This window comes from Oryzias melastigma, linkage group LG22 (assembly GCF_002922805.2).
Source record: "Oryzias melastigma strain HK-1 linkage group LG22, ASM292280v2, whole genome shotgun sequence".
Classification (NCBI taxonomy): Eukaryota; Metazoa; Chordata; class Actinopteri; order Beloniformes; family Adrianichthyidae; genus Oryzias; species Oryzias melastigma.
The window spans coordinates 8,333,384-8,357,321 of NC_050533.1; the positions used below are offsets into that span (position 1 = coordinate 8,333,384).

General features: G+C 35.5%; 1 protein-coding gene across 1 annotated transcript in view; it reads left to right on the top strand.

The window, feature by feature from the left end:
* The window catches only part of aqr (aquarius intron-binding spliceosomal factor), a 59,055-nt gene that overhangs the window by 19,948 nt on the left and 15,169 nt on the right, over window positions 1-23,938 (top strand). The window contains exons 20-32 of the mRNA XM_024271138.2: window positions 44-213; window positions 1,745-1,986; window positions 2,066-2,215; window positions 4,398-4,467; window positions 5,199-5,309; window positions 6,859-6,968; window positions 11,977-12,112; window positions 13,235-13,444; window positions 15,855-15,992; window positions 16,071-16,142; window positions 16,242-16,429; window positions 16,509-16,680; window positions 23,271-23,441. Coding sequence (XP_024126906.1) covers window positions 44-213; window positions 1,745-1,986; window positions 2,066-2,215; window positions 4,398-4,467; window positions 5,199-5,309; window positions 6,859-6,968; window positions 11,977-12,112; window positions 13,235-13,444; window positions 15,855-15,992; window positions 16,071-16,142; window positions 16,242-16,429; window positions 16,509-16,680; window positions 23,271-23,441 — 1,940 coding nt within the window. The remainder of the gene's footprint in view (window positions 1-43; window positions 214-1,744; window positions 1,987-2,065; window positions 2,216-4,397; window positions 4,468-5,198; window positions 5,310-6,858; window positions 6,969-11,976; window positions 12,113-13,234; window positions 13,445-15,854; window positions 15,993-16,070; window positions 16,143-16,241; window positions 16,430-16,508; window positions 16,681-23,270; window positions 23,442-23,938) is intronic.

Consider the following 23,938-nt stretch of genomic DNA (forward strand, 5'->3'; position numbering starts at 1 on the left):
GAACTATATAAGTTATTGACCCCCTGATTCTGTTGTGATGCAGGACCTGAACCGAAGCCGAAGCTTCACGGGGACAACAGAACATTCCGAGTGTGGCTGGACCCGAACCAGTACCAACAAGACATGACGAGCAGCATCCAGAGCGGCACCGAAGATCCATACGAGACGTTCAACATCATCATGAGGCGAAAACCCAAAGAGAACAATTTCAAGGTTCGCTCTCCTTTATGAAGCCACTTCATATCGGCAGTCCCTCCAGAGATTTTATGTTTGTTCCAGTCCAAACAGCCTACAGTCGGGACGGTTTTTCTAAAAGTTGTAATATCTTTTGGTATTATTTAATTTAAGGCTTTAGCAGAACAAACACATTTTAAAGCGGCTGCTTTTGTTGTAGTCTATGAAACTCTGCAAGAAGCATTTGAAATTTCACATTAAACTTTGCTTTATTTCAAAATAAAATAAAACATTCAAACATTTTCAAATGATTCAACTGCAAAAATAATGAAAAAATGACACGCTTGGTTAATTTTAAATAAAAGTGACCAACTCATTTATTTTTTAGTTAAATTGTGACAAGATAAAAAAAAGAAAATGCTCAGATTTATCACTTTTTTCTTATGTTAAAATAATAAATGTAACTTTAAAAATGTTTTTTGGTACCACTTTATAAATATTCCTTAATAAGCTTTATCAAACACTATTAACGTGTTTATAAGGTATTAGTAAGACATTTATTAGCACAATAACCCGAATAAGGTTTATTAACATACTTTACATGTTAATCCAAAATGAGGCCATATTAATAAACGGTTTACAGGCTTAACGGATTTATTAACTATTTTTGTCAACATTATATTAAGTGCTTTGCACAACGTCATCTAAAGTGTTATCGGTTATTTATGTTGAAGAAAAAAGATTTAATAATTTTGTTGTTTTTGTAATTACTAACATTTAATCTTAACTTCTACTTTTCGCTAAAATAATAGAAATCTGAAACATAATAATATTAGAAAATAAGATTATTTTAACTAAACTCTTGTGTTTTTGCTTGTTAGTATAATTATTTATATGTATTGTGACAGTATAAATTGTTCACTTAGTAGTATTTATACATTGGGTCTTTTATCAAGTTGACTCTATCTTTTATATTTTAACACAAACCCACTCATGCCTGCTTCCTATATGTTTCTAAAGTTGATTGGTGGGGACAGTTTGATTAGTGGAACTTGTTGTTTGACATGAACTTTTGGTCGTCAATCACTTTCGTGTTGTATCACACTATGTCCTCAGTAGCAGGGTGAGTCAGAGTAACTTTAGTGCTGCTATCAATCCAATAATCCTCTTTAGAATCCTGTTATTCTTCTAGAAATGCCAAACTTTTAATGAAAATCCTCATCTCTTAAATGCAGAGAAAGCTTGATATTTTAGCACTTCTTAATGATGGCTTTGCTCAGTCTGTTGTGTCTGATCCCACACTTTTCTTCACAGCCAGAACTTTCAATCATTTTGAAGAATTCATTTTATATTTTTTAGAGCTTGAATAGTGGAACTAATGAGGAAGAAGCCTTTCTTTCTGTCAATTTTTTTCTCTCACAAACATAGTCTGAGTGCTTAATGTGTCTGGTTCAGAAAAAAAAGACAGCTCCACACATCACCCAGTGTCTCATCAGCCTCATCATCCAGTTAAACTATCGGTTGAATTCCAATAGAAAATGAAACCGTATCCCTTTTCTCTTGACTGTAGGCAGTTTTGGAGACCATCAGAAACCTGATGAACACAGAATGTGTTGTCCCAGACTGGCTTCACGACATCATCATTGGCTACGGCGACCCGGGCAGTGCCCACTACTCCAAAATGCCCAACCAAATCTCTACGCTGGATTTCAACGACACTTTTCTTTCCCTTGAACATTTGAAATCTTCTTTCCCCGGTCACTCCATAAAAGTCACTGAGGAGAACGCCGACCTTCAAGTCCCTCCTTTCAGGTAAAATGATCAATGTGTTGCTGGAACAAAGTCATAGAACTGCAAACTTTATTTTCTTCGCTTCTCTTTAAATGTCTAGAATCAAGTTTCCCAATCAGAACAAAGCAGACAAGGGGAAGAAGAGAAAGGCCAATGAAGATGTGGAAGAAAAAGAGGAAGAGAAGGTCTTGATTGTGGAGCCGTATGTCACTCCTAACCGTGGACCGTATCCCTACAACCAGCCCAAACGGTAAGCAACCTGTAGGTTTGTCTGTGTAGCACGGCTGGTTACAAAGTTGGACTATTTCATCAAGCCTTTTCTTGGCTTCTTTTCATGTCAAGTAGTACAAATATTTCAGGCTTCCCACAACAAATGTATTATATTATACTCCAAGTAAGCTGTATCTCAGGATGTGTTCATATTGGACTCATCCGGTTCACTTAAAGCGAACCAGAGTGAACCCGATAATCTGGAACAAATTTTCTGTCTCAAAAAACACTCAACTGGAGCCAAGTCAGGGACCAGGAACCACTCTCTGACCCATCTTTCGGGGTGGGTTTGGTTTGTTTCCAATTGTAATGGGCTTCGGTTTGCTTCGAGATTTCTTAATCTGAATAGACTCCGTGCTCAGAGCTGAACAACTGGACCCAACGATCACCGTAGCCTATCATCAGGTGGTGTAAACAGAGTAGGAATGAAGCAACCAATGAGCCGCAGACAAATGTAAAGAAATGATAAGACAGAAACTCATCGAAATGTGGTCGGATCATAGACTGTTTATATGAACTGGACATAATAAGGTGTTGACTCCAGCCCCCGTGAAATTAGGCCAGTTTTCGCTGTCACTTACTGATACATTGATTAGTCCGAGTCGGTTGGAGTCACATTTTTTGAAGAACTGTTGCCAATCATGAGTGAGCTCGTTCCGGCTTATTCAAATTCCACACCCCTTCCATTGAAAGCATCATGGGGAAATCTGTCAATTAAATGTTGGAGGTGGGGCCAGCGGGGGCACCACATGCTTTTACTGATGCACCTGATTGGTCAGTTTATAACTTACATTAAAGAGAAAAATATCTTTAAATAAATAGGACTAGAAAGAACTGTTAGGAGGAATTCATCAGAGCAAGAATGATTATACTAACAAATACAATGACTGAGAAAGAACTGTCTGTTTCTCAATGGAAGTCTATGAGACTTTTGGCCTTATTGCAAGACGCGGGTACTTCCTGTTTGGAACAAGAGGGGGGAGGGGTCGATCTTTCATGGTCTAAAGGTCGGATGAATGGAGGATTGTTAGGACAACTTTTAACGTGTTACACATTGCTTCCCACACTGTTTTGTCAACAATCTACACATCATAGGCTCGTACATTCTAAAAGGAGCATTCACGCCGAATGCTACTCACGGGGAGCAGGTGGCCAGTTTCAATGTTAAGTCAGACAGACGCGAATTGAGGCAATCTGAAATCCTGCAGCGCGATTTGAGCGACGGGCGCGGCGATATGGCAGCAGTTCGATTGGAGCAGCGAATTCGACACGCAGCGAGAGAAGGAAAGGCTACGCGAATTTGTCGTGCGAATTACATTCGTCATTCCAAAGTAGCAGTAAAACATGTTGATACGGACAAAATTAATCCGAGAAATCTAACGTTTGAATAAGTGAACAAGGATTGCAAAGTTTTGGCTCTCGTCCTCACAATTCCTGATGAGGACTTTAGTCTTGTGGTTTTGTTACAATGCTTTGGTTCAGAAAGGCAGTGTGCACACGTTTCCACTGAGCGTTCCAGACCGGACTGGACCCGACTGATTCGTACCATTTCCGGTCCCACGTTGGTTGTAGATCCATAGAAAAATGGAACCAACCAGCGACCTTCATCACAGGATGGAATCCAGGTTAGGGACACTGGAGAGAATCGGTGTAGTCGAACCGTTATGACACACAGCTACGTCATCGGTCTACACCCCACATGCACCTCGATGGTCCAGCACTCAATGGACCGGACCGCTCAGTGGAAACGAGGCCAAATTAAGCAGACTCAGTCCGGACCACCAGACTTTTCCAGTTTTAAGCAGCTTCTATCTATGTTTTTACACAAGCTTGTTGGTGTTCAGTATTATGGGGCAACATTTCTAACAAATATTTGGGACATTTACTTGTTTGCTGTTGCTTTGCATCTGTTAATACATTCCACTTATGTGTTACGACTATTCTCAACATCCCAAAACTCCTACACCGAGTGGAAAATGAAAGCTTTTTAGATTTTTGATTTGATATTTAAGTCTTAATAGAGACAAAATGTGCATAGGGAGGCTTTAACACTCTTATGTATTCCTCTGAAGAACTAATGAAAGTATTAGAATGCAACATTGTGCTCACTGTCAAGGGTGTTCTGCAGTTTTTCTGACATTTGCAATGTAAATTGCTCGCAGGAATACAATTCAGTTCACGCCTACTCAGATTGAAGCCATTCGAGCTGGAATGCAGCCAGGACTAACGATGGTAAGGATCTTGTTTTTGCATTTGCACTGAGTAGTGTTATTATACATAAAAAATATTGAGTCAGACTCTAATTTCTTGGGACCCTCCTGCTCCTTCTTCTCCATTTGCAGTGAAGTGGTTGATGTGTCAGTGGTAATCCACTCTTAACAATCAGCCATGTAATCCCTACCTGCTATTTTCATGCCTGGAGCTGTGACAGAATGGCTATTTACATGTGATGGTTGTAGACTGACAGTGGGATCTGAGTTTTATATTCTGCAATGCTAGGAAAATTACAAAAAGTAACTGCATACGTTCATCTGCCCCTCTTCAACCATTCTCCCCTTGTCCTCTGACATATGCTCCTCTCATTAACTGCAGGAACAGCCCCTGCTACCTCCTGGTTTGCCTGGCTTTCATGTAGGGAAACCGAGGAGCTTATTATGATCTGATTTATGCAGGAATATGTTATTATGCTTTCTATTTTTAGCGGGGATTACTCACCTGAGAGACACAAGCTAAGACCAACCTGTCTCATGAATATGTATTAATTGTGAGCCTCATTTACTCTTTGTTTGGCTAAGGCAGGTTTTAGCAGTGCAAAGGATGGAGTTTTCTAAAAAAGTTGTAGAACATATAAGATGGGTCACTATATATAACGTTTTTTTACAACTGAATTTCTTGTAATGAATGTTTCTTATATGATATATTAATCGTTTGCATTTTAATTTTGTACCTCTTGATGTCCGTAGGTCGTGGGACCACCAGGCACCGGAAAGACTGATGTTGCCGTCCAGATCATCTCAAACATCTACCACAATTTTCCGGATCAGAGGACGCTTATAGTCACCCACTCTAATCAGGTTAACAGCAGCCAAGATGTTCCTTACAAATGTTATTACTGAAGCTGTTGGGAAGCTGGTACAGTTTTACTAGGAGTGTGACAATTCTTTTTATGATTTGTGGTTGACGATACAATTCGTGGTTGATTGATTCATTTTGGCCGATTTTATTCACTGACTTAAAATCAATCCAGGACAACTTTTGCCAAAAATTGAACCAGTGGGACTCTGAGATAAATACCTGCTATTGAACAGGGCAGTTTCCCAGATTTCTTCTATTTCTTGCAAGAAAATCAATTAAACAAATGTACAAACAAACAATGAATAGCAAATCCATTCACATTTTAGTTTAAAAAATTAGCTTAAAGTTTTTTTTCCTCATAAAAATAATACAAACAGAACATTATTACAACATTATACCACACTGTATGGTCACTTTTTGCAAAATTCAGGGTTTCCACACACTGGACTGTAATGATGGTTGATCATTTTTTGCAGACATCACATCCTCTGTTCATGTGTTGTCCACTTGGTCGTTTTACTTCATAATAAAATAAACATAATGTGTCTCTGTCTAAATGGTATATCCATCCATCTTCTTGACCGCTTCCTCCCTTTCGGGGTCGCGGGGGTGCCGGAGCCTATCCCGGCTACTGAAGGGCGAAGGCGGGGTACACCCTGGACAGGTCGCAGTCTGTCGCAGGGCCTAAATGGTATATTAAATGTTAAATTAAATATTGACTTTATTGAGATAAGGACCATGCATATTAATGAACATTAAAACAAATATATAGCTGCATTATTTCCATCTGGAGTTTAAGTTAAAAGAAATGAAACAGTTTAAGATATAGACAGTACACATAACATTAAAACAATTAAATAAAACAAATAAAATCAAATTTAAACAGATAAATCATTTTTAAAATTAAAACTTGGTTTGTAATAACATTTTCTTATTTCTGGTCATATGTGATTGCACATTTGAGACTCAGAAGTTTCAGCTTTTTTTTTATTTATTTATTTATTTTTTGACAACAATTGCACTTTCTGTTATTATTATTATTATTGTTGGTACTCTATTCCAGAAGGTTGAGGCCTTTGGAAAAAGAGGTTTTCTGTCCAGATCCTTTAGAACTATAATGCTATGCTTCAATTCGATGTACAACTTACCTCAGACAGATCCGATTTAGAATTCTTTTAATGTCATTGTTCCACAAGGAGCTTGTGATACATCAAAAGATCAGTAAAATAAAAAGAAAAAATATATAAATCTGTGTAAAATAAAGAAGGCATTTATACATGTTTTGCACATTGGGAAAAAAAGTAAAATAATAATAACATTATTGCACTTCCATATGTCTGAGCTGATTAATATTGCACTTTTTAATTTTATTTTAATATTATGTATTTTACTTAAGTTATTGAGGTTCATGTTTTGTTTAACATTAATCAAGATGTTATGTTCCAGCTCTCCTGTCTTTGTAAATAATCAGCAAAATTAGTCTTAAATAACTACAAACATCACATATCTAAAAATGACGACTTATTTTTTAGTGTGGTTTCTCTTCAGGCTTTGAACCAGCTGTTTGAAAAAATCATGGCTTTAGACATCGATGAGCGCCATCTTCTGCGTCTGGGCCACGGAGAGGAGGAGCTGGAGACTGAGAAGGACTTCAGCAGGTCAGGAGGACTCTCAAATGAAGCAGAAACATTCACATAGAAAACTATCTGCTCTTATACATAATGATATTCTTACTATACCATTTACTATTTTAGAAATCCTAAAATACATGTGTCAAAGTCAAGGCGCGGGGGCCGGATCCGGCCCTCCGGGTGATTCTATCCGGCGCTCCAGATCCTTTTATTTTATTGTTATTAATAGTCTGATGTTATTTTCTTTTTATTTTTAACTTGTATAATTTTGACAAAATATATTTTGATGGAGAGGGTTAGACTAAAGAAAATATTGAAAATTATTTAAGGTTTAAGTTGATTTATTCTGGAATAATATTCCTGCCCTTTTATTATTCACATTAATGGTAAAAAGTTGCAGTTTTAAAGTTTTAAAAATTGGTATTCTGCTAGCTTTTTGGACTATTTCCATATTTACTAAGATTTTTAAGGGTGTTTGGGATTATAGCTATCGGTAATATTTTTAAGGTGTTTTGGAGTTAGGCCAATATTTACATGCTAGCTTTTTTTGGCTAATTTTGGCTTTTTTCAGCTTTTTAGGCTATTTTGAAGTTAAGCTATTTTTCAGCTACATGCTACTTTGTCTAGTTTAGGCGTTTTTTTTGTTTTCTTTTTGTTTTTTTTGGCTGTTTTGAAGCTTGTCTAATATTTCAGCTGCATGTTAGCTATTTTGGCTAATTTAGGCTTTTTTAGTTTATTAGGCTATTTTTGAATGTAGCCATTTTTTTCAGATACATGCTATCTGTTTTTGCTAATTTAGGCTATTTGGGGGTTTAGCTATGTTTTCAGTTACATGGCAGCTTTTTGGCTAATTTAGGCTTTTTTACAATTTTTACTGTGTTTTGGAGTTAGGCTAATATTTCTGCTACATGCTAGCTGTTTTGGCAAACCTAATTTTTTAGTTTTTTTGGCTAATAGCTGGCTATAAGCTTCAGCTTTTTTTAGCTGATAGCTTCAATGATTTCAGTTATCAATTTCAGCATCTTCAGCAGCCAGATTCAGTTTACAGTATTCACATTAGCATTGTCGCAATCTAGTTCAATATTATGTTAAAAAGTTACGGTTTTAAATGTGGTTTTAGAGGGTTCAATAAATGTTTATCCTGTTCGGTGTCTTTTGGCCCCCTGTGTGATTGAGTTTGACTCCCCTGTCCTAAAAGCAAAGTAAAAAAAAAAGATCCTGCAGCCCTGCACTTACTGTTTGAACCTTTCGACTATTATTTCTGGACGATGAGATGAAAAAACCCTCCGTAGACGCTCTAGAACAAACAGCGACTTCACCGCCTCTTACCTTTTGTACCTTGCCTATAACCAAAAGCAGGTCCATGCTTCCATTAACAGCCACCCCCACCCCGCACCCTTGAAAGAGCCAATGCACTGCTGAACTCGTAAGATAAAAGCAGGACACAGAGTACTTTTGTACTCAGAGTTTAATATTTTTATGGTTTAGTGGAAATGTTATATTTAGGTTTATTAGATACATTTTATCAATGCTATTACTGTTGTTTAGCGTAATTAGCTTGTTTCCTGCACTACAGCTTAAATATTTGTTAAAAACTTTAATCAAGTAAATACATGTAGACATAATAGAGCAGTTTTATATATATGTTCAGATTAGTTACATTTACTTTATTTTAAAACCCTTTATCGGAGCTTTAGCTCCAATGACTTCCCTCAACTCATCAACCGTTAACACAATCATCGTAATTCTAGAAGATTCTAAAGCAGTTTGGACCCCTCTGTTTGGAGTGTGAAACTTCCAAAATAATAATTCCGGACACGACTTTGATTTCATCTGCCACTTCAAATCAACGGGGAGGAGCTAAGGGAAGGGAGAAAGGGAGTATTCGGATCAGAGGTGTTTTACATCGCGTTGGAAAAATACTCATAAAAATCTCAAATATTTCATTAAAAAATGTGTGTTTTAGTGTTCCAAGAGTGATATGTAATCATAAATATGGATTTACTCTAAAAGACAAAAGTAAATCACGGTAGGGCCAATTTTAGCATCACTGGTGACCTCTCAGGTGTTAAAGGATTAAAAAACCCACTTTTACCATTTTTTAAATCTATTTTAAAAGCATTCCCAGTGGTATTTTAATTAAAATAAAATAAAAAATCTGTGTTGTTTTCTATTATAGTTTCTGCAAAGCAGTTCATTAGAAATTCCCCTCTAAGTTGTGGGTGGGACCATCGGTGCAGAGCAAACCCGCCCCCTTTTCCCCTCCTTGTTGCGGAGTGTAGCTACAAATAACAAACAGCATTTTTTTTCCATCCGTTTCTGATTCACAATAATTTGAATAAAGAAATACTCAGAAATGCAGTCCTGTTTTTATATATTTCATCTATCATCTAAAAACACCACAAGAACATGTTTAAAACACAATTTTCATCATAGTGGGTCTTTAATATAAATGTTTCTGTGTACACACTCTGGGTTTGTTTTTAAAGGATTTTCAGACATAACTCCCTCAGTAAAATAAAAAAGCCTTGGTAGTTTGCAGCACTTTATCCACTCACAGCATTTGTGTGTGTGTTTGTCTGTATCTGTGTGTGTTTTAGAGTCCTGAGGCACGGTGACTCAATTTTTACTACTGAGACACAGGAAGAAATGGGGTTGTGCATTATAAGCATTCCTGATGGATTTGAGGAGGACTCTGCTTTCTAAAGATACCCAAAACATTTACAGATCTGCGTGACAGTCGCTAAATTTACCACCATGGCTGAATTAATTGCCATCTTTTTTTTTTCTCTCTCTCTCTAGAAAGGTTTTTCCGCCAGCTGCTGGATATAAATAGCTCAGTGTCACTGAATATTAAAACATTTTTGTGATGCCACTATTTAAAGTTACTGTATGTGGTGCAATTATAATCACCGAGCTAACTGCATCCTCTAAAGTTATTTGTCATTGTGTAACTGCTGTGCAGATACATTAGTGTTGTATGAAGAGAATAAAAGTGTGCACATGAAAGCGTGCTCATGCTTTCTTAAATTATGCAGCAACACAGACATAAAAAAGAGCTTTAGCTAGCAGCATTTAATACCCCCCCCTGCCTCGATGCCTTATAACAACATGCAGACTCCACACTTCTTCCAGCCCACTGACACCAGGAAGAGGAGAGAGCCAGAGTTTTAATTAACACTTTCTACCAAAAAAAAAGAGGATCTCTGCTTCACCAAACATCTAACAAGGGGAACGCCGCAGCTTCGGTTAACGAGGCTGCCTCAAAGTTAATTAGAACCATTTTTTTTTAAATTAAAGTAGATGTTAGCCTGATGGAAGCAAGTTGTTTGCATTAAAGTAAAAATTAAAAAAGAGACCAAAAAAAGATGATTTTCATAAATTTCCACCCACTTGTTGATGATTTTAAATTGTACACCAAATCTATTGTGTCATCTTTAGTCTCGGATAGACTGACTGCTTAACAGATGTGTCACTCTGACAGGCAAGGTCGTTTCCCATTTTTAATTTTATTCTGGCCAAACAAGCAAAGCTGTGTGATCCTCTTTGAGTCATCTGCTGACTGCGAATCTTTGAAGAGGATCTAAAAATAGTGTTCACCTCTATTATTACCCTACAACCCCCGCTTTCTTCCTGTGTCTGTGTGCATCGTCTCGTTGCTGTCTGAGAATTGTTTTGACAGGCAACAAAATGGATTAAAAAAAGGAAGGATTCCACCTGTACGCTGGAAAAATAATCACTCCATCTACATTTATATCTATTTTAAAGCATTCCCAGTGATGTTTAATTATGCAATTTTTTAAGCCAAACTTAAAACGCTTGTGTCGTTTTTTTTACGATATTTTCTGCAGGAATTAATCAGAAATTCGCCTCTTAAGTTGGTGGAGGAGTAACCCTCGGCTGATATCCCATGATCCCCCCTTTTTTTTTTTTTACACTCTCTCCCGTAGCTTACAGCTCCTCACAACCTAACACTAGAAAAGTTGCATTACCTGCGAGAATGCTGGTGTGAAGACTTCTGAAGATGCTGAAGCTTTTAGCTGAAAATGGTGAAAAAATTTATTTTTATTGCTAAAGGAATTAGCTGAAAATGCAGAAGCTATTTGCATAATGTTAAATTTGGACATTATATTAAAGAACTATGAAAGAACGCTGAAGTTAAATTAAATTTCTGAAAAATTTGTGGAAAAATTGTTAAAAAATGCCTAATACATGCCAATTTAACAAACGTATTTAGTGCGTTAATTAAAAGCTAAACTCCAAATTAGCCAAAAAGCTAGCTTGTTGCTTAAATTCTAGCTAAACTCCAAAATAGCCCAAGACTCCTCAGTAAACTACATTAGTTGAAAACATTAGCATAGAAGCTAAACTCTAAATAATCCTATAAAAACATTAGAAAACAAGTTAGCCAAAAATGCTAGCATGTTGCTTAAATAGAAGCTAAACTCTAAATTAGCAGAAAATTCCTCAGCAAACTAAATTAGTCAAAAACCTTAGCATGTTGCTAAAATAGAAGCTAAACTCTTAATTAGCCTATAAAAACCTTAGAAAACAAATTAGCCAAAAATGCTAGCATGTTGCTAAAATAGAAGCTAAACTCTAAATTAGCCTATAAAAACCTTAGAAAACAAATTAGCCAAAAATGCTAGCATGTTGCTTAAATACTAGCTAAACTCCAAAATAGCAGAAAATTCCTCAACAAACTAAATTAGTCAAAAACATTAGCATGTTGCTAAAATAGAAGCTAAACTCTTAATTAGCCTATAAAAACCTTAGAAAACAAATTAGCCAAAAATGCTAGCATGTTGAGCAACCAATATTGGAGCCATACAGCGATAAAGTTCTGTCTTGCAACACTAGAAAAAGACTACAAGAAGATGTTAAAATCACCAAAAACCCTTTAATTTGAAGGTAATCTGTCTTTTTAAGTAAATAAAATGTTACAGAAACAACCTCTTATTTATACTAATATCAAAACCTGTGGTAGTTCCTAAGTATTTGTCCACTAATGACCTCATTGTTGTGCCTTCTGCAGATATGGCCGAGTGAACTATGTTCTGGCAAGAAGACTGGAGCTTCTCAAAGAGGTGGGAAGACTTCAGGAAAGCCTCGGCGTTCCAGGAGATGTGTCGTATACCTGCGAAACTGCTGGTCACTTCTACCTCTATCAGGTATCTCCCAGGACTCAAACAAATTTCTAGATTAAATTCTATTTAAATATTATCTTAAGAAAAACAAAATTATTTTTTGGGGGTAAATTCCATAAAAAATCTATTATTTTTATTATGCATTTCGTTACTCAGATTCTTTGCATTTAAATAATATTTCTGAAGTTTCTTTTCATTAAATCTACTAACATTTTGTTTCAGAGTGTCTCTGTTTTTCAGTGTATTCTCAGTCGGTGGTATTTATCCCTGCCACCTCATTAAAACTATTTCTTCAAGCACTTACTATGAATGCTTTTGAAGGCAGTTGTTTATTTCTCAAGCTTCATTAGCGCAGCTCTAATTTAGATTTTTTTTCCTTTTAAAGACCTCCATGATCCATTCCTACCATCCTTAATAAGTAATAGTATCATCATTTTGGAGAGTTTTGTTTGTACTGTCACTGAATTCCTTTTACGATTTAAAAAAGAAAAATATTGTTTTTTTATATTTTTCTTTTTTTTTTTTAAATTACAAATTAATATTTTTTAATTACATTTTGTCGATTTTATTTACAACTCTCCTCTACATAGTAATCAGCTTTAGAAGGTTTTTTTTTTTTTTTTTGCTTTACTAGTAATTTTAAGCTGCAAAACAAAGCAGCAGGAAATGTGACATTTAAAGTAGTTTGTTTTCATAAACCTGAAGCTGCTTAAAGGCTATTGTGTCTGTGATTTATGATGATTGTGTTCATCTTTATCAGCTAAAGGTTTCTTTAATGATCTAAAAAGTGCACAAAGTAGTAAATTGTAGCACTCTGGACCTGTCGTTTTTTTGTTGTTTTTGTTATTTGTTCAAGATTAAAAGAAATTACCCTTTGATGGTGTCAAAGTAAAGGTTGGGAGTCTTTTATAATTAAATAAAAACTTAATATAGCCACCTTTTTACTTTTATTCTGATATTTTACTGCACCACAATGTCACAAACTTAAATAAAATACTTCAAAATGAGACTTTAAACAGCAATCATTAGGTTAAAAAATTACGATTAATTAACTAGAGGTCACAATTAATTAATCGCAAAAAAATAATCGCATGACGGCCCTGAAGAAGACTTGGTCTTGATTGATAGTTTCCTCTCCCATTACAGGTGATGTCCCGCTGGGAGGAATACATGAGCAAAGTCAAACCCAAACAAGGTAAAAAAGTGGAAGTGGGGGACGTCGCTGCCCACTTTCCCTTCCCCCAGTACTTCTCCAACGCGCCACAGCCCGTTTTTAAGGGCCGATCGTACGAGGAGGACATGGACATCGCAGAGGGCTGTTACCGCCACATCAAGAAAATATTTACCCAGCTGGAGGTAAGGAGGTCACCAGCGTTCACACGTTCCCTTTTTGAGCCGCATCCCATTCTATGGAAAGTTGAAACAAACCTTTTTTTTCTTTTGGCTTCAACATAAAAAACATTTAAAAAAGACATTTATATAACGTCTATTATAATTTATAGAAGACAATTTTCCCCTCTTCCTGACTAATGTAAACACTTGACAAATACAGCTGACTAGGCTCCATTATTTCTTCTCAGCACAAGTGTAGGTCTAACAAAAAAACACTTCTGATTTATGGGAACACCAAGATGGTCTCCAAAAAGCAATAAAGAAGTTATTGGCTAGAGGTAACATCCCGACATGTGTGGTGACCTTGATTTATCTGGCTGGCCTCTGTATCACTGCATCACAGCACCTCTCCCTCCTCCCTCAGCCTCTCCCATGCTGCAGTGAAATCTGCAACCCCATTAGGAGGTGCTGCTTTTTATGGTGCAAGGTAGCAGGAGCAGCATCCTTCTACTTCTGCTTATCTGTCTGTCTTTCCGATCTAAAAGCCATCTTGAATAACTCCATACGCTGCCTATTGTTGGAGTCAGAGGCTTGTTTCCTCTGTTATTTCATTTTCTTTTTCTTAATTTAAATTTCTGATCACTCTAGAGTCATAAAGGTTAAAAATAGACATTATTAATTTTGCATTTTTTTTTGATTGATTTAATATTAATGCTAAAATAGTAACACATCAAACATTTATACCCCAGTGCTGTCCAAGTATCCTTCTTCCTTCCTTCCTCCTCTTTTACAACCTGAAAACAGCCGGCTCGCTCTTACTCCCACTTGTTTTCATGTACAGGTTTACCGGGTTGCTATTGTCAAAAACCCATCTGCACTGCTGCTTTTTTAAATGCCTTTTAAGAACATGTGTGACGCAGTTTTTGTTGCGACTTAATCCTCCAAGAAGGAAAAGAAAGGAGTATGTGGGCTTCCTCGTCACCCATTTGAAATTTTGCTTAAAAAAGGTGATATTTAAAAAAAAAAAAAAGCACATATTTGCCAGTAAAGAGTAGCCGCCTGTGAGAGATATTGGTATTCTCACTCAGAACTGCAAACGTTTAAATATTTGTTTCTCTCCTCGCTCTGGAGTTATTAAAGAAACTCTAAGAGTTATGGTCACATTTTTCACAAGAGTTTCATATTTAAAAACGGTATTACACCGCCTCCATATATGCACATTTGTAATAAATCCAAAGGAGGTTTATGCCACATTTTCACTTGTAGAGTAAAACTCTAAAAGGCTGCAAACACACATAACAAGCTCATTTGAAGGTACAGTAAACACATGCTCACTTATCTTTCATTTTTATTGTTAGAGATTTTTAGATCATACTAGTATGTTTTTTTTATTTTTTAATTGATTTAAAACACAAAAAAATTACCAAAAATAAAAAAATCTAACTTTTTTCTTTGATAAAAGGGGTAACAGAAATAGGAAAACACCACCTTTACCTAATAAATAAAGCCATTACTTCACTTTTTCTCTCTCAAAACAATAAAGCAAAATATACAAAAGAAATAACATTAAACCAACCTTAAACTTTAAACACATAATATAACTCTAAAATAAAGACAAAACAGCCAACAGCTCTTATTGTTCATATTTTTAGAATTTTACATTTTCATCTGTTTGTTTATGTTATGTTAGTATGTACTTTACAATATTTGTTTGATTTTTGATTTGTGAATTTCATTCCATTACCTGATACCCTGCATCTCTCTTCAACGTTAATTCTTAATTGAGGTTTCTTAAAAAACACCCTTTTAAATTATAATTACTTTTTATTTTCTGAAATTATTGTTAACCGATATATTATTAGTTAAGCATTTATAATGCACTTTATACACTAATTTTACACTAAATTTAAATCTAAATCTATGATTTTTAATATCTATTTAATATATTTTAGTATATTTAATTAAAATAATGTAGTAGCTGGGTCTCTATATTTCTGTAAATATTCTTACTGCTTTTTTGTCGATTTAAAATTGTATTTATTTATGTTTTATTTGTGTTTCCCTAAATTTCAATGGAAAAGATCAAGTATTGATGTCTTAACTGAACACGTCAGGAATTTTTTTTATTTTTTTATCTAAATCAAAGTTTTTAGTCTATCATGAAGCCTCTTTTTAATAGATATTCATTGAACGTTTTAAAAATGAAGAAATTGTTTTTTTAAGCATTCAGTGAATTTGAAAAGAGAAATAATAGTCTCTGCTCACATGAACAGTTCATCTTATCCTGCAGTGAAACTGGACTTTCCAAATGGTAAAAGAAACAAAAGGCATAAAAAAAGCAGAAAAAGAATGTTCTGCCAACCTGATTTTTTTTTGCCCCTAGCTCTATAGTTAATATTAGTCCCAGTGCTTTAACCTTCCTCCTCTCTGACAGGAGTTTAGGGCCTTCGAGTTGCTGAGAAGTGGACTGGATCGTTCCAAGTATTTGCTGGTGAAAGAGGCCAAAATCATCGCCATGACCTGCACACACGCAGCGCTCAAACGTCACGACCTGGTGGAGCTCGCATTCAAGGTAGACATTAAGATTTAGGAAAGAATTCAGTAAAATTTTGCTGAAAAACTTTAACAAAATGAATCTTCTTATTCGTAGTATGACAACATCCTGATGGAAGAATCTGCTCAGATTCTGGAGATTGAGACCTTCATCCCACTTTTGTTACAGGCAAGATTTTTCCCAGACTAAACAAATTACAAATATAGACGGCTGCTTTGTAAATAATAATAATTATAACACTATTTTCACATCTTTTTATGACGGTAGAACCCAGAGGATGGTTACAGCAGACTGAAGCGCTGGATTATGATTGGAGACCACCACCAGCTGCCTCCTGTCATCAAGAACATGGCCTTCCAGAAATACTCCAACATGGAGCAGTCTCTGTTCACCAGGTTCGTGCGCCTGGGAGTGCCCACCATAGACTTGGACGCACAGGGCCGAGCACGTGCCAGGTAGGAACACTGACCAAACGGTGGGTTCGTCTAACAGTGAAAGTGTGACTGAAAGAAGAATTCTGTCTGTGGTTTACAGCCTTTGTAACCTCTACAACTGGCGCTACAAACATCTGGGGAACCTTCCTCACGTCCAGCAACTTCCTGAGTTCCAAGTACCCAATCCCGGCCTGACCTTCGACTTCCAGCTGATTAACGTGGAGGACTTTAACGGGGTGGGCGAAACGGAGCCCACGCCTTACTTTTATCAGGTAGGTAAAAAACTCAAATTAATATAATCATCTAACTTGTAAATATTTTATGTACAACTTATGTAAAAATGTTTATAGGATTTACCTAGTTTGAGTGAAAAGGTGGGAAAAATAGGTGGAAATTGGAAGGAAACAATTATAATAAATCCACTATTTTGTTATAACAAAAAAAATAAAAGTTCCCTCTTCCTTTGCAACACGGAGATACCAAGACTTCACCTGATCTGATTTAAGTCTTTATTTTGTGGTTAACAAAAACAGCTGAAGAAAACACTCCACAAAAGTTGTTTTCAGTCTATTGTTTATTGATTAATGGATCTTTAAACGTCTTCATTCCGTGTCATGCACCAGCCTCTGTCTTTTTATTTCTCTTGAACCCCCAAACAAACACGTTGATTGAAACCAGAGCTAATGAGCGCTTCTGCCTGGTGTGTTCACTGAACTCCAGACATCAGCAGCAAGACAAATTAGTTTATCAGAGAAAATGTCAAACACCAGAGTAACTGATCCATATATAATTTATTGATTTCATTTTTTTCTTTGTTTTGCTGATCTTTATATAAAAATGACAAAAGCACAGAAGCAGACAGAGTCGGGCCGAGTGGCTGTTTGGGTCCACTAATGTCCAGAGCTCATTGAACACACCATGCTCAGATTCTCGTCGGCCTTGAATTCTGTCGATCAATTTGTTTGTTCTGAGGTTTCAGCGAAATCAAGGAACGGAGGCTGGAGCATGAGACCCACTAAAATAAAACTATTACTAAAATAAAAAATAGACTAAAAACAACTTTTGTGGAGTGTTTTCTCCTGCTGTTCTTGTTAACAAAATACAAACTCTCAATCTCAGTGTAGGAAAAGAGAGAGAGGGAGGGACGCTTCATTCTTCGTTATTGATTATCTCGTTATCACAAGAAAACTAACTTTGTTTTGTCGTGATAACAAGATATTTAATTTTCTGGTATTGATGAGATATTATTTCGTTTTCTCGTGTTAGCGAGTTATCTCGTTTTTTCATGATGACAAGTTAATACCTTTTTCTCGTGATGATGTGATTTTATCTCGTTTTCTTGTTATAACAAGATGGTATCTCATTTTCTAGTGATAACCAGTTATCTCGTTTTCTCGTGATAACAAGTTAATATCTCGTTTTCTCGTTATAACAAGATGTTATCTTGTTTTCTCGTGATAACAAGTTAATATCTTGTTTTCTCATAACAAGATGTTATCTCATTTTCTCATGATAACGAGTTAATCTCTCGTTTTCTCGTGATAACGAGTTGTTATCTCGTTTTCTCGGGATAACAAGTTATCTTGTTTTCTATTGATAACGAGTTATCTCGTTTTCTCGTGATAACAAGTTATTATCTTGTTTTCTCGTTATAACAAGTTATCTTGTTTTCTATTGATAACGAGTTATCTCGTTTTTTCGTGATAACGAGTTATTATCTCGTTTTCTCGGGATAACAAGTTATCTTGTTTTCTATTGATAACGAGTTATCTCGTTTTCTCGTGATAACGAGTTATTAGCTCGTTTTCTCGTTATAACAAGTTATCTTGTTTTCTACCGACAACGAGTTATCTTGTTTTCTATTGATAACGAGTTATTTCGTTTTCTTGGGATAAGTTAATATCTTGTTTTCTCATGATAACAAGTTATTATCTCGTTTTCTCGTGATAACGAGATGTTATCTCGTTTTCTCGGGATAAAAAGTTATCTTGTTTTCTATTGATAATGAGTTATCTCGTTTTCTTGGGATATCAGGTTATCTTGACTTTTCGTGATTCCGAGTAATTATCATATTTTCTCGGTATAACAAGATATTATTTTGTTATCACAAGAAAACGATCCAAAGAAAAAAAAGAAGGGCCTGTCGTTTTCAGCTTCTGTAGGTAAAAGGAAAATGTTCTTTTTCGTCACATTTTTCTCAAGTTCATATTAAAATGCAAAGTCAAAAATTCACTCCTTGTAAAGATTTGCAGCTATAAAAACATTTCACTTTAGTTATACTAGAATAAAAAGACATGAAAAAGGCAGCAGGTGGACAGCCTCGGCTCGAGTTGGTAACTATAAATGCAGGAGACCTGCTCACTCATGCCCTCCTTTGATTACTTTTTATTAAAAACATTTAATTTAATTAGTGATTGTTTTTCATATTTATTGACAGCCTGCAGCGTTTTATTGTCCCCCAACTGTGGTTATTACAGCAGATCCTCTGCATGTTGCTGGTGACAGCTGGATATGTTTTAATTAAATACTTTATGAGAATATTTTTTTTCAATCTTATAAACTTGGTCGCATCAAAAGTAGAGCAGTGTCAAATTAGATTATAAAATCAAGGTGTATTTCTTGCAATTAGATATTTTCTGGCATGAAAACTGGTAAACAAACACTAAAATCGTGAATTTTTCAAGAGTAAAACGAATAAAAATTAAAAATGTTACAAATGCAATTCCGATATGTTTGTGTTTTTTGGCTCTGATTGAAATTTTTTATGAGTTTAGTGAAGTTTAACATCACAAGTTCTGCCTATTAGACTTTCAATTGAAAATATATTTTTAAGTTTTGATTTGAAAATGATCAAGGGGAAATATAGATATAGATATACGCAAACCTATAGTGTTTCAAATGAAGAATACTACACAATCTGAATAATTGGGAATCCTGAGTCAAACTAACTCATAGATTCAACAAATCTATGGATCAATTTACATTAATTTTTGAAAAGTTACCAAAGGTTAAAAATTGCGTGTTTAAAAGTCACCGGTCACCTCAGGTGTTAAAGGGTTAACTTTACTGGAATCTCCCTTTTTTTCTTTTAATTTAACATGCGAGTTCGCATTCATCCATCACTTCATTTTCAATGACATGACATCCGTATCTTTTACATCTGTAGCACCTATAAAAACACTGCAGGATCAGCTGAATGGATCATGTTACACAATATGCAGCACTTTCTGAGCACAATTGATTCCCTTCTTTTACAGAGATACTCTCATGTACACTTGTCCTCCAAAGTGGAGAATCATATTCCTGCGTTGCCTCCAGCTCCTCTGAAGTGGTTGTTTTTACAGCAGTTCATTCATTTTTAAATTTCTGCGGTTTACCTGCCAGTTCTTAAGATAACGTCGTTACTCTGCAAGCTTACAGTGGTTGTCCTGCACCCACCAGTGGGTTTGTCCTTCACATCAGGAGCCAGATTGTGTTTCATCATGACATTGCTCAGACTCCAAGACGGTGTGTGGGCGGGCGGATCTGCTGATGGGGTTGTTTGTTTTTGCACAAACACCAGTATAAAGGCCATTTATTTTGTCAAGGGTTATGACTTACACCTCATTAAATCCTTTTATCGCCTGGTGCAGAAATGCACAGAAAAAAATTGTATATTTTATGAAAGAAATATGTTTTTTTTAAATGGCAAGATTTGTATTAGACCTAAAAATAAAAAATATATATATGCTTTTCTCTGATAATATCGATGTTCAATTGGTGTAAAATTTTGTTTGTCTGAAATTGTAATGCAGCTTGTTGAGGATCAGTAATAAATATCAAATAAAACTTTTTTTTTTTTACTAACAAATAATTTACAGTATAAGTCACACTTTTGGGAGAAAAGTCTGACAAATTTTCCAATCCTAGCGTAACGCTAATTTCACCACCAAATGTGACTTATATTGGATGCTTGTCCAAAAATGTAGTGCTGGGTTGATAAAATCGATTAACCGATCTGAATCAATCTAAGCTTTATAGATCAATATTCCATCCGTAACAGTAGCGATCGATCAAACTCATAAAGCTAAAGTCCACTAGCTTGATGCTAATGTTTAATGGGATTTCCCATAGGGCGGCTAATGCTAACGCTCAGTCAACGTAAACATACATTACTGACTAAATGAACATCTTTATAAACTCACAGGTATGACTTTCCTAAACTCTTTTAAGAATATATTTTTTAAGGAACCATTTGTGGTCTAAAACACAATTTTTCTTGTTCTTCTGCAAAAAGGTGTAATGCTTTAGGATGATCGCCGCCTAGTGGCCAAACTGAAACGCCCTCCAGGAGAAGCAGAACAATTGTTGCAGCTTCTCTGTTGGTATTAACAATCCCATTATACTTCATCAATACATTTTACAGTATATAAGCTGTATCAGATTAATATGAATATCTTCAAAACATACATATAGATTATAAATGTATTTCTACTCAAATGTGTCTAAAGGTTTCTCGTCTCATTGCTAATTGGATGCATTGATTGTGTTTATAATGCACAGAAGACACAGATGATATCTTGAGATCAAATTTATTTATTATAAAAAGTTCAACATAATCATCGGTTATCATGTCTCCATGTCAGGTTCAGGTTTTTTTTTCCAGTTTTGATTAGATTTTTTTATATAGATTTAACAGGAATTTCATCTCTAATTTCAAGTCCTTTTAGCATTGAAATTTTTAAAAAGTTTTTTTTTCTTGTTTCCATTTTACTTTTGCATTTTAATTTATTTATTTTAAAAATTTTCTTAATTTATTTTAAAAAAAAAATATATATATATTTTCTTTATTGTTTTTGACAGTCATCATAAAAATGCTGAGTTACGATGTCACAGACCTGGTCCTTCTTCTGGTTTTTCCACGTTTTCCTGGAGCTTCCATTCAGTCCTAAATCCAGATCATGTGCTCGTCTTAAGGCTGCAGGTCACATGAACCTCGTCTCTCCCTCCAGGTTGCCAGTTTCAGGCTTCTCACTTAGTTACCAGGATCAAAAAGCAAACAAACACTCTGATTTTCCAAGGAGACATTAGAGAATAGAGCAGCAGTTGTATTTATCCAAACGTCTCACAGCTGAACACCTTCTACAGTAAACTGACTAAAACTGAACCGTGTCCGAACCAATAACTGTCTGAATGAAGTTTCAGTCCATTGATGTTACTTCAGTGTTGTCTACGGGCTCGTGAACAGTTAGATCAATGACCTCTCAGTCGTAGAGCTTATATATTTCTGCTTCACATCTTATATTACATGAAAGTAATTGACCTGATAAAACTGGTGGTGTAGATTTATGCGAATCATTATGTGAAGAGTATTTATATCATTGTCCTGATTCTATTCTTTTATCTTTTATGGTCTGTGCCTTTACTTGAGGGGATTTTCTGAATTCTGGTGACTTAAGTATAAAATTTAAGACTCGTAAACACATTCATGACTCTTTAGAACATTCATTTGTTTAACAGGAAAATGTTAAATCGGGGTGGTCAGACACATTTTAAATTGTGTCATTCCTTTAGTTTTTAGACACTAAAGCAATCCTTACAGACCTATTCCGATGAAATTGTGCTTTTGGTGTTTTTTTCTAGCAAATTCTTGTGGCATTTTTGTGAAGATGGAGGACATAGAAAGAGAAAAATAGGCAAAAAAATTTGAATACTGAGTACTTCTTTATTCAATTCAGTGTAAATCAGGAACAGACAAAAAATGCAGTTGGTAAAAGAACTTATTTGTGACGTAAAAAAATACGCTGAGCAGGCGTCAAGCTTTCTGCTCCACTATGTAATGAGGAGGGGAAAGGGGGCGGGGTTGCTCAACTCGGAGGTGATTTCATAATTGATGCTCCTGCTCGGCAGAGACAATGTCCTAAAAGAGAGGTCTGTAACCTGAGGCTCCAGGGCCTCGTGTGGCTCTTTTATCCCTTCATTGTAGCTGTTTAGCTCTAAAGAAAAATATTTATAATTCAAATAAATAATCAATTAGTTAGTTAGGTTTTGCCATTTGTGTTTGACAGAGCAAAATTAAGACATAATTTATTGTCTTAGGAATTCTGTAGAAATGTTATTTAAATGTGTTTTTTTATTGTAAAGTTATTTTTAAAGAAGTCTTATATTTTGGTAAATTACACTAAAGTGGTTAAAGTTTTAAACAATTGCAGTTTAAAGCAATTAAAAATGATTCAGAATTTTATGTTTTGTGCCAAACATCTTAATAAATGAGAATAAAAAGCTCTGTTTATTTTTTAATGTTTTGATTTTTGATTTCTTCTACTTCATTGTTAATTATATTTGACAGTAAAAGGAGAAAACTTATGCACCAAAATCCTACTGATAAAAAACATCATGTTTGACCATCTTTTTATTTTGAAGTGGCACAGGGTGTATTTTATTTTGAAAGAAACGTAAAATAATTAAAAGAAAACTGGGAACCCTTTTAAAGTGGATCAAAAGATAAATCTTTATAATGTAATTTTCCAAAAAATCTACACAGCAATTCCAAGCTTGAATTTTCTTTCTATTTATTTTATATATTAATATATATGTACGTGTGAGTCTTCTCAGGACTGGTTGCTGGAAGCCCAACAAAGAATTGTTTTTGATGTGCTGATTTCAGTTCAACTGGATCAGAAACTGTTGATGAAGCTGCATAAATTACTAAAAGAGATGAGCGTGCTGTTTATATTTAATTGAATCAGAATGAATAATGCATAATTTTTTTAAATATTTCAGTCTCAGTCAACATATCACTTTTCCGCCTGTCACAACATGAAGGCAAAACACGGTCTGTACATTCTGTTTTGATCCCATTTCTTTTCTTCTTCCTGTGAAGAACCTGGCTGAGGCGGAGTACTCCGTGGCTCTTTTCATGTACATGCGTCTGCTGGGTTATCCCGCTGATCGCATCAGCATCCTGACCACATACAATGGACAGAAACACCTGATCAGGGATGTCATCAACCAACGCTGTGCTGCTAATCCTTTCTTCGGCCAGCCGAACAAGGTAAGAGGTTGTTTCAGCTTTCATCTTCTCTTTTTTTCAAACTGACATCATCATTAAACCATACGTGAAGGTCAGTCCAGTTCTCATGTGCAGTCAGAGGTTTAATCCCTTAAAGGTGACATGGCTGTTTTTTTTTTTTTGTATTTTTTGGTAAGGAAGGATTTTACACTCCCAAAATACACGTTTTCTCATGTTTATGTGTAAACGTCACACTTGATGAGGGGAAACACACTCAACTTAGAGATGTGCTTCTAAACGGTTTCTTCACACCCTCAGATGTCAGTGTGAAGTCCGACCTCTTATCCTCTTCTGCACCAAGGAGCTCTCACTTCTTTCTCACAAGACTTCAATTACCGCGGACACTCGGTTTTGTGTCCCTTTGGTGGGAGAGCATGTGGGTCAAACGGAGACTTGATTCATCAGGAACAGTTTAAAGTTAAAGTGAAACCATGAGTTTTTTAGAGTTCGAAAGCTGAGGTGGACAAACTCCCTCAATT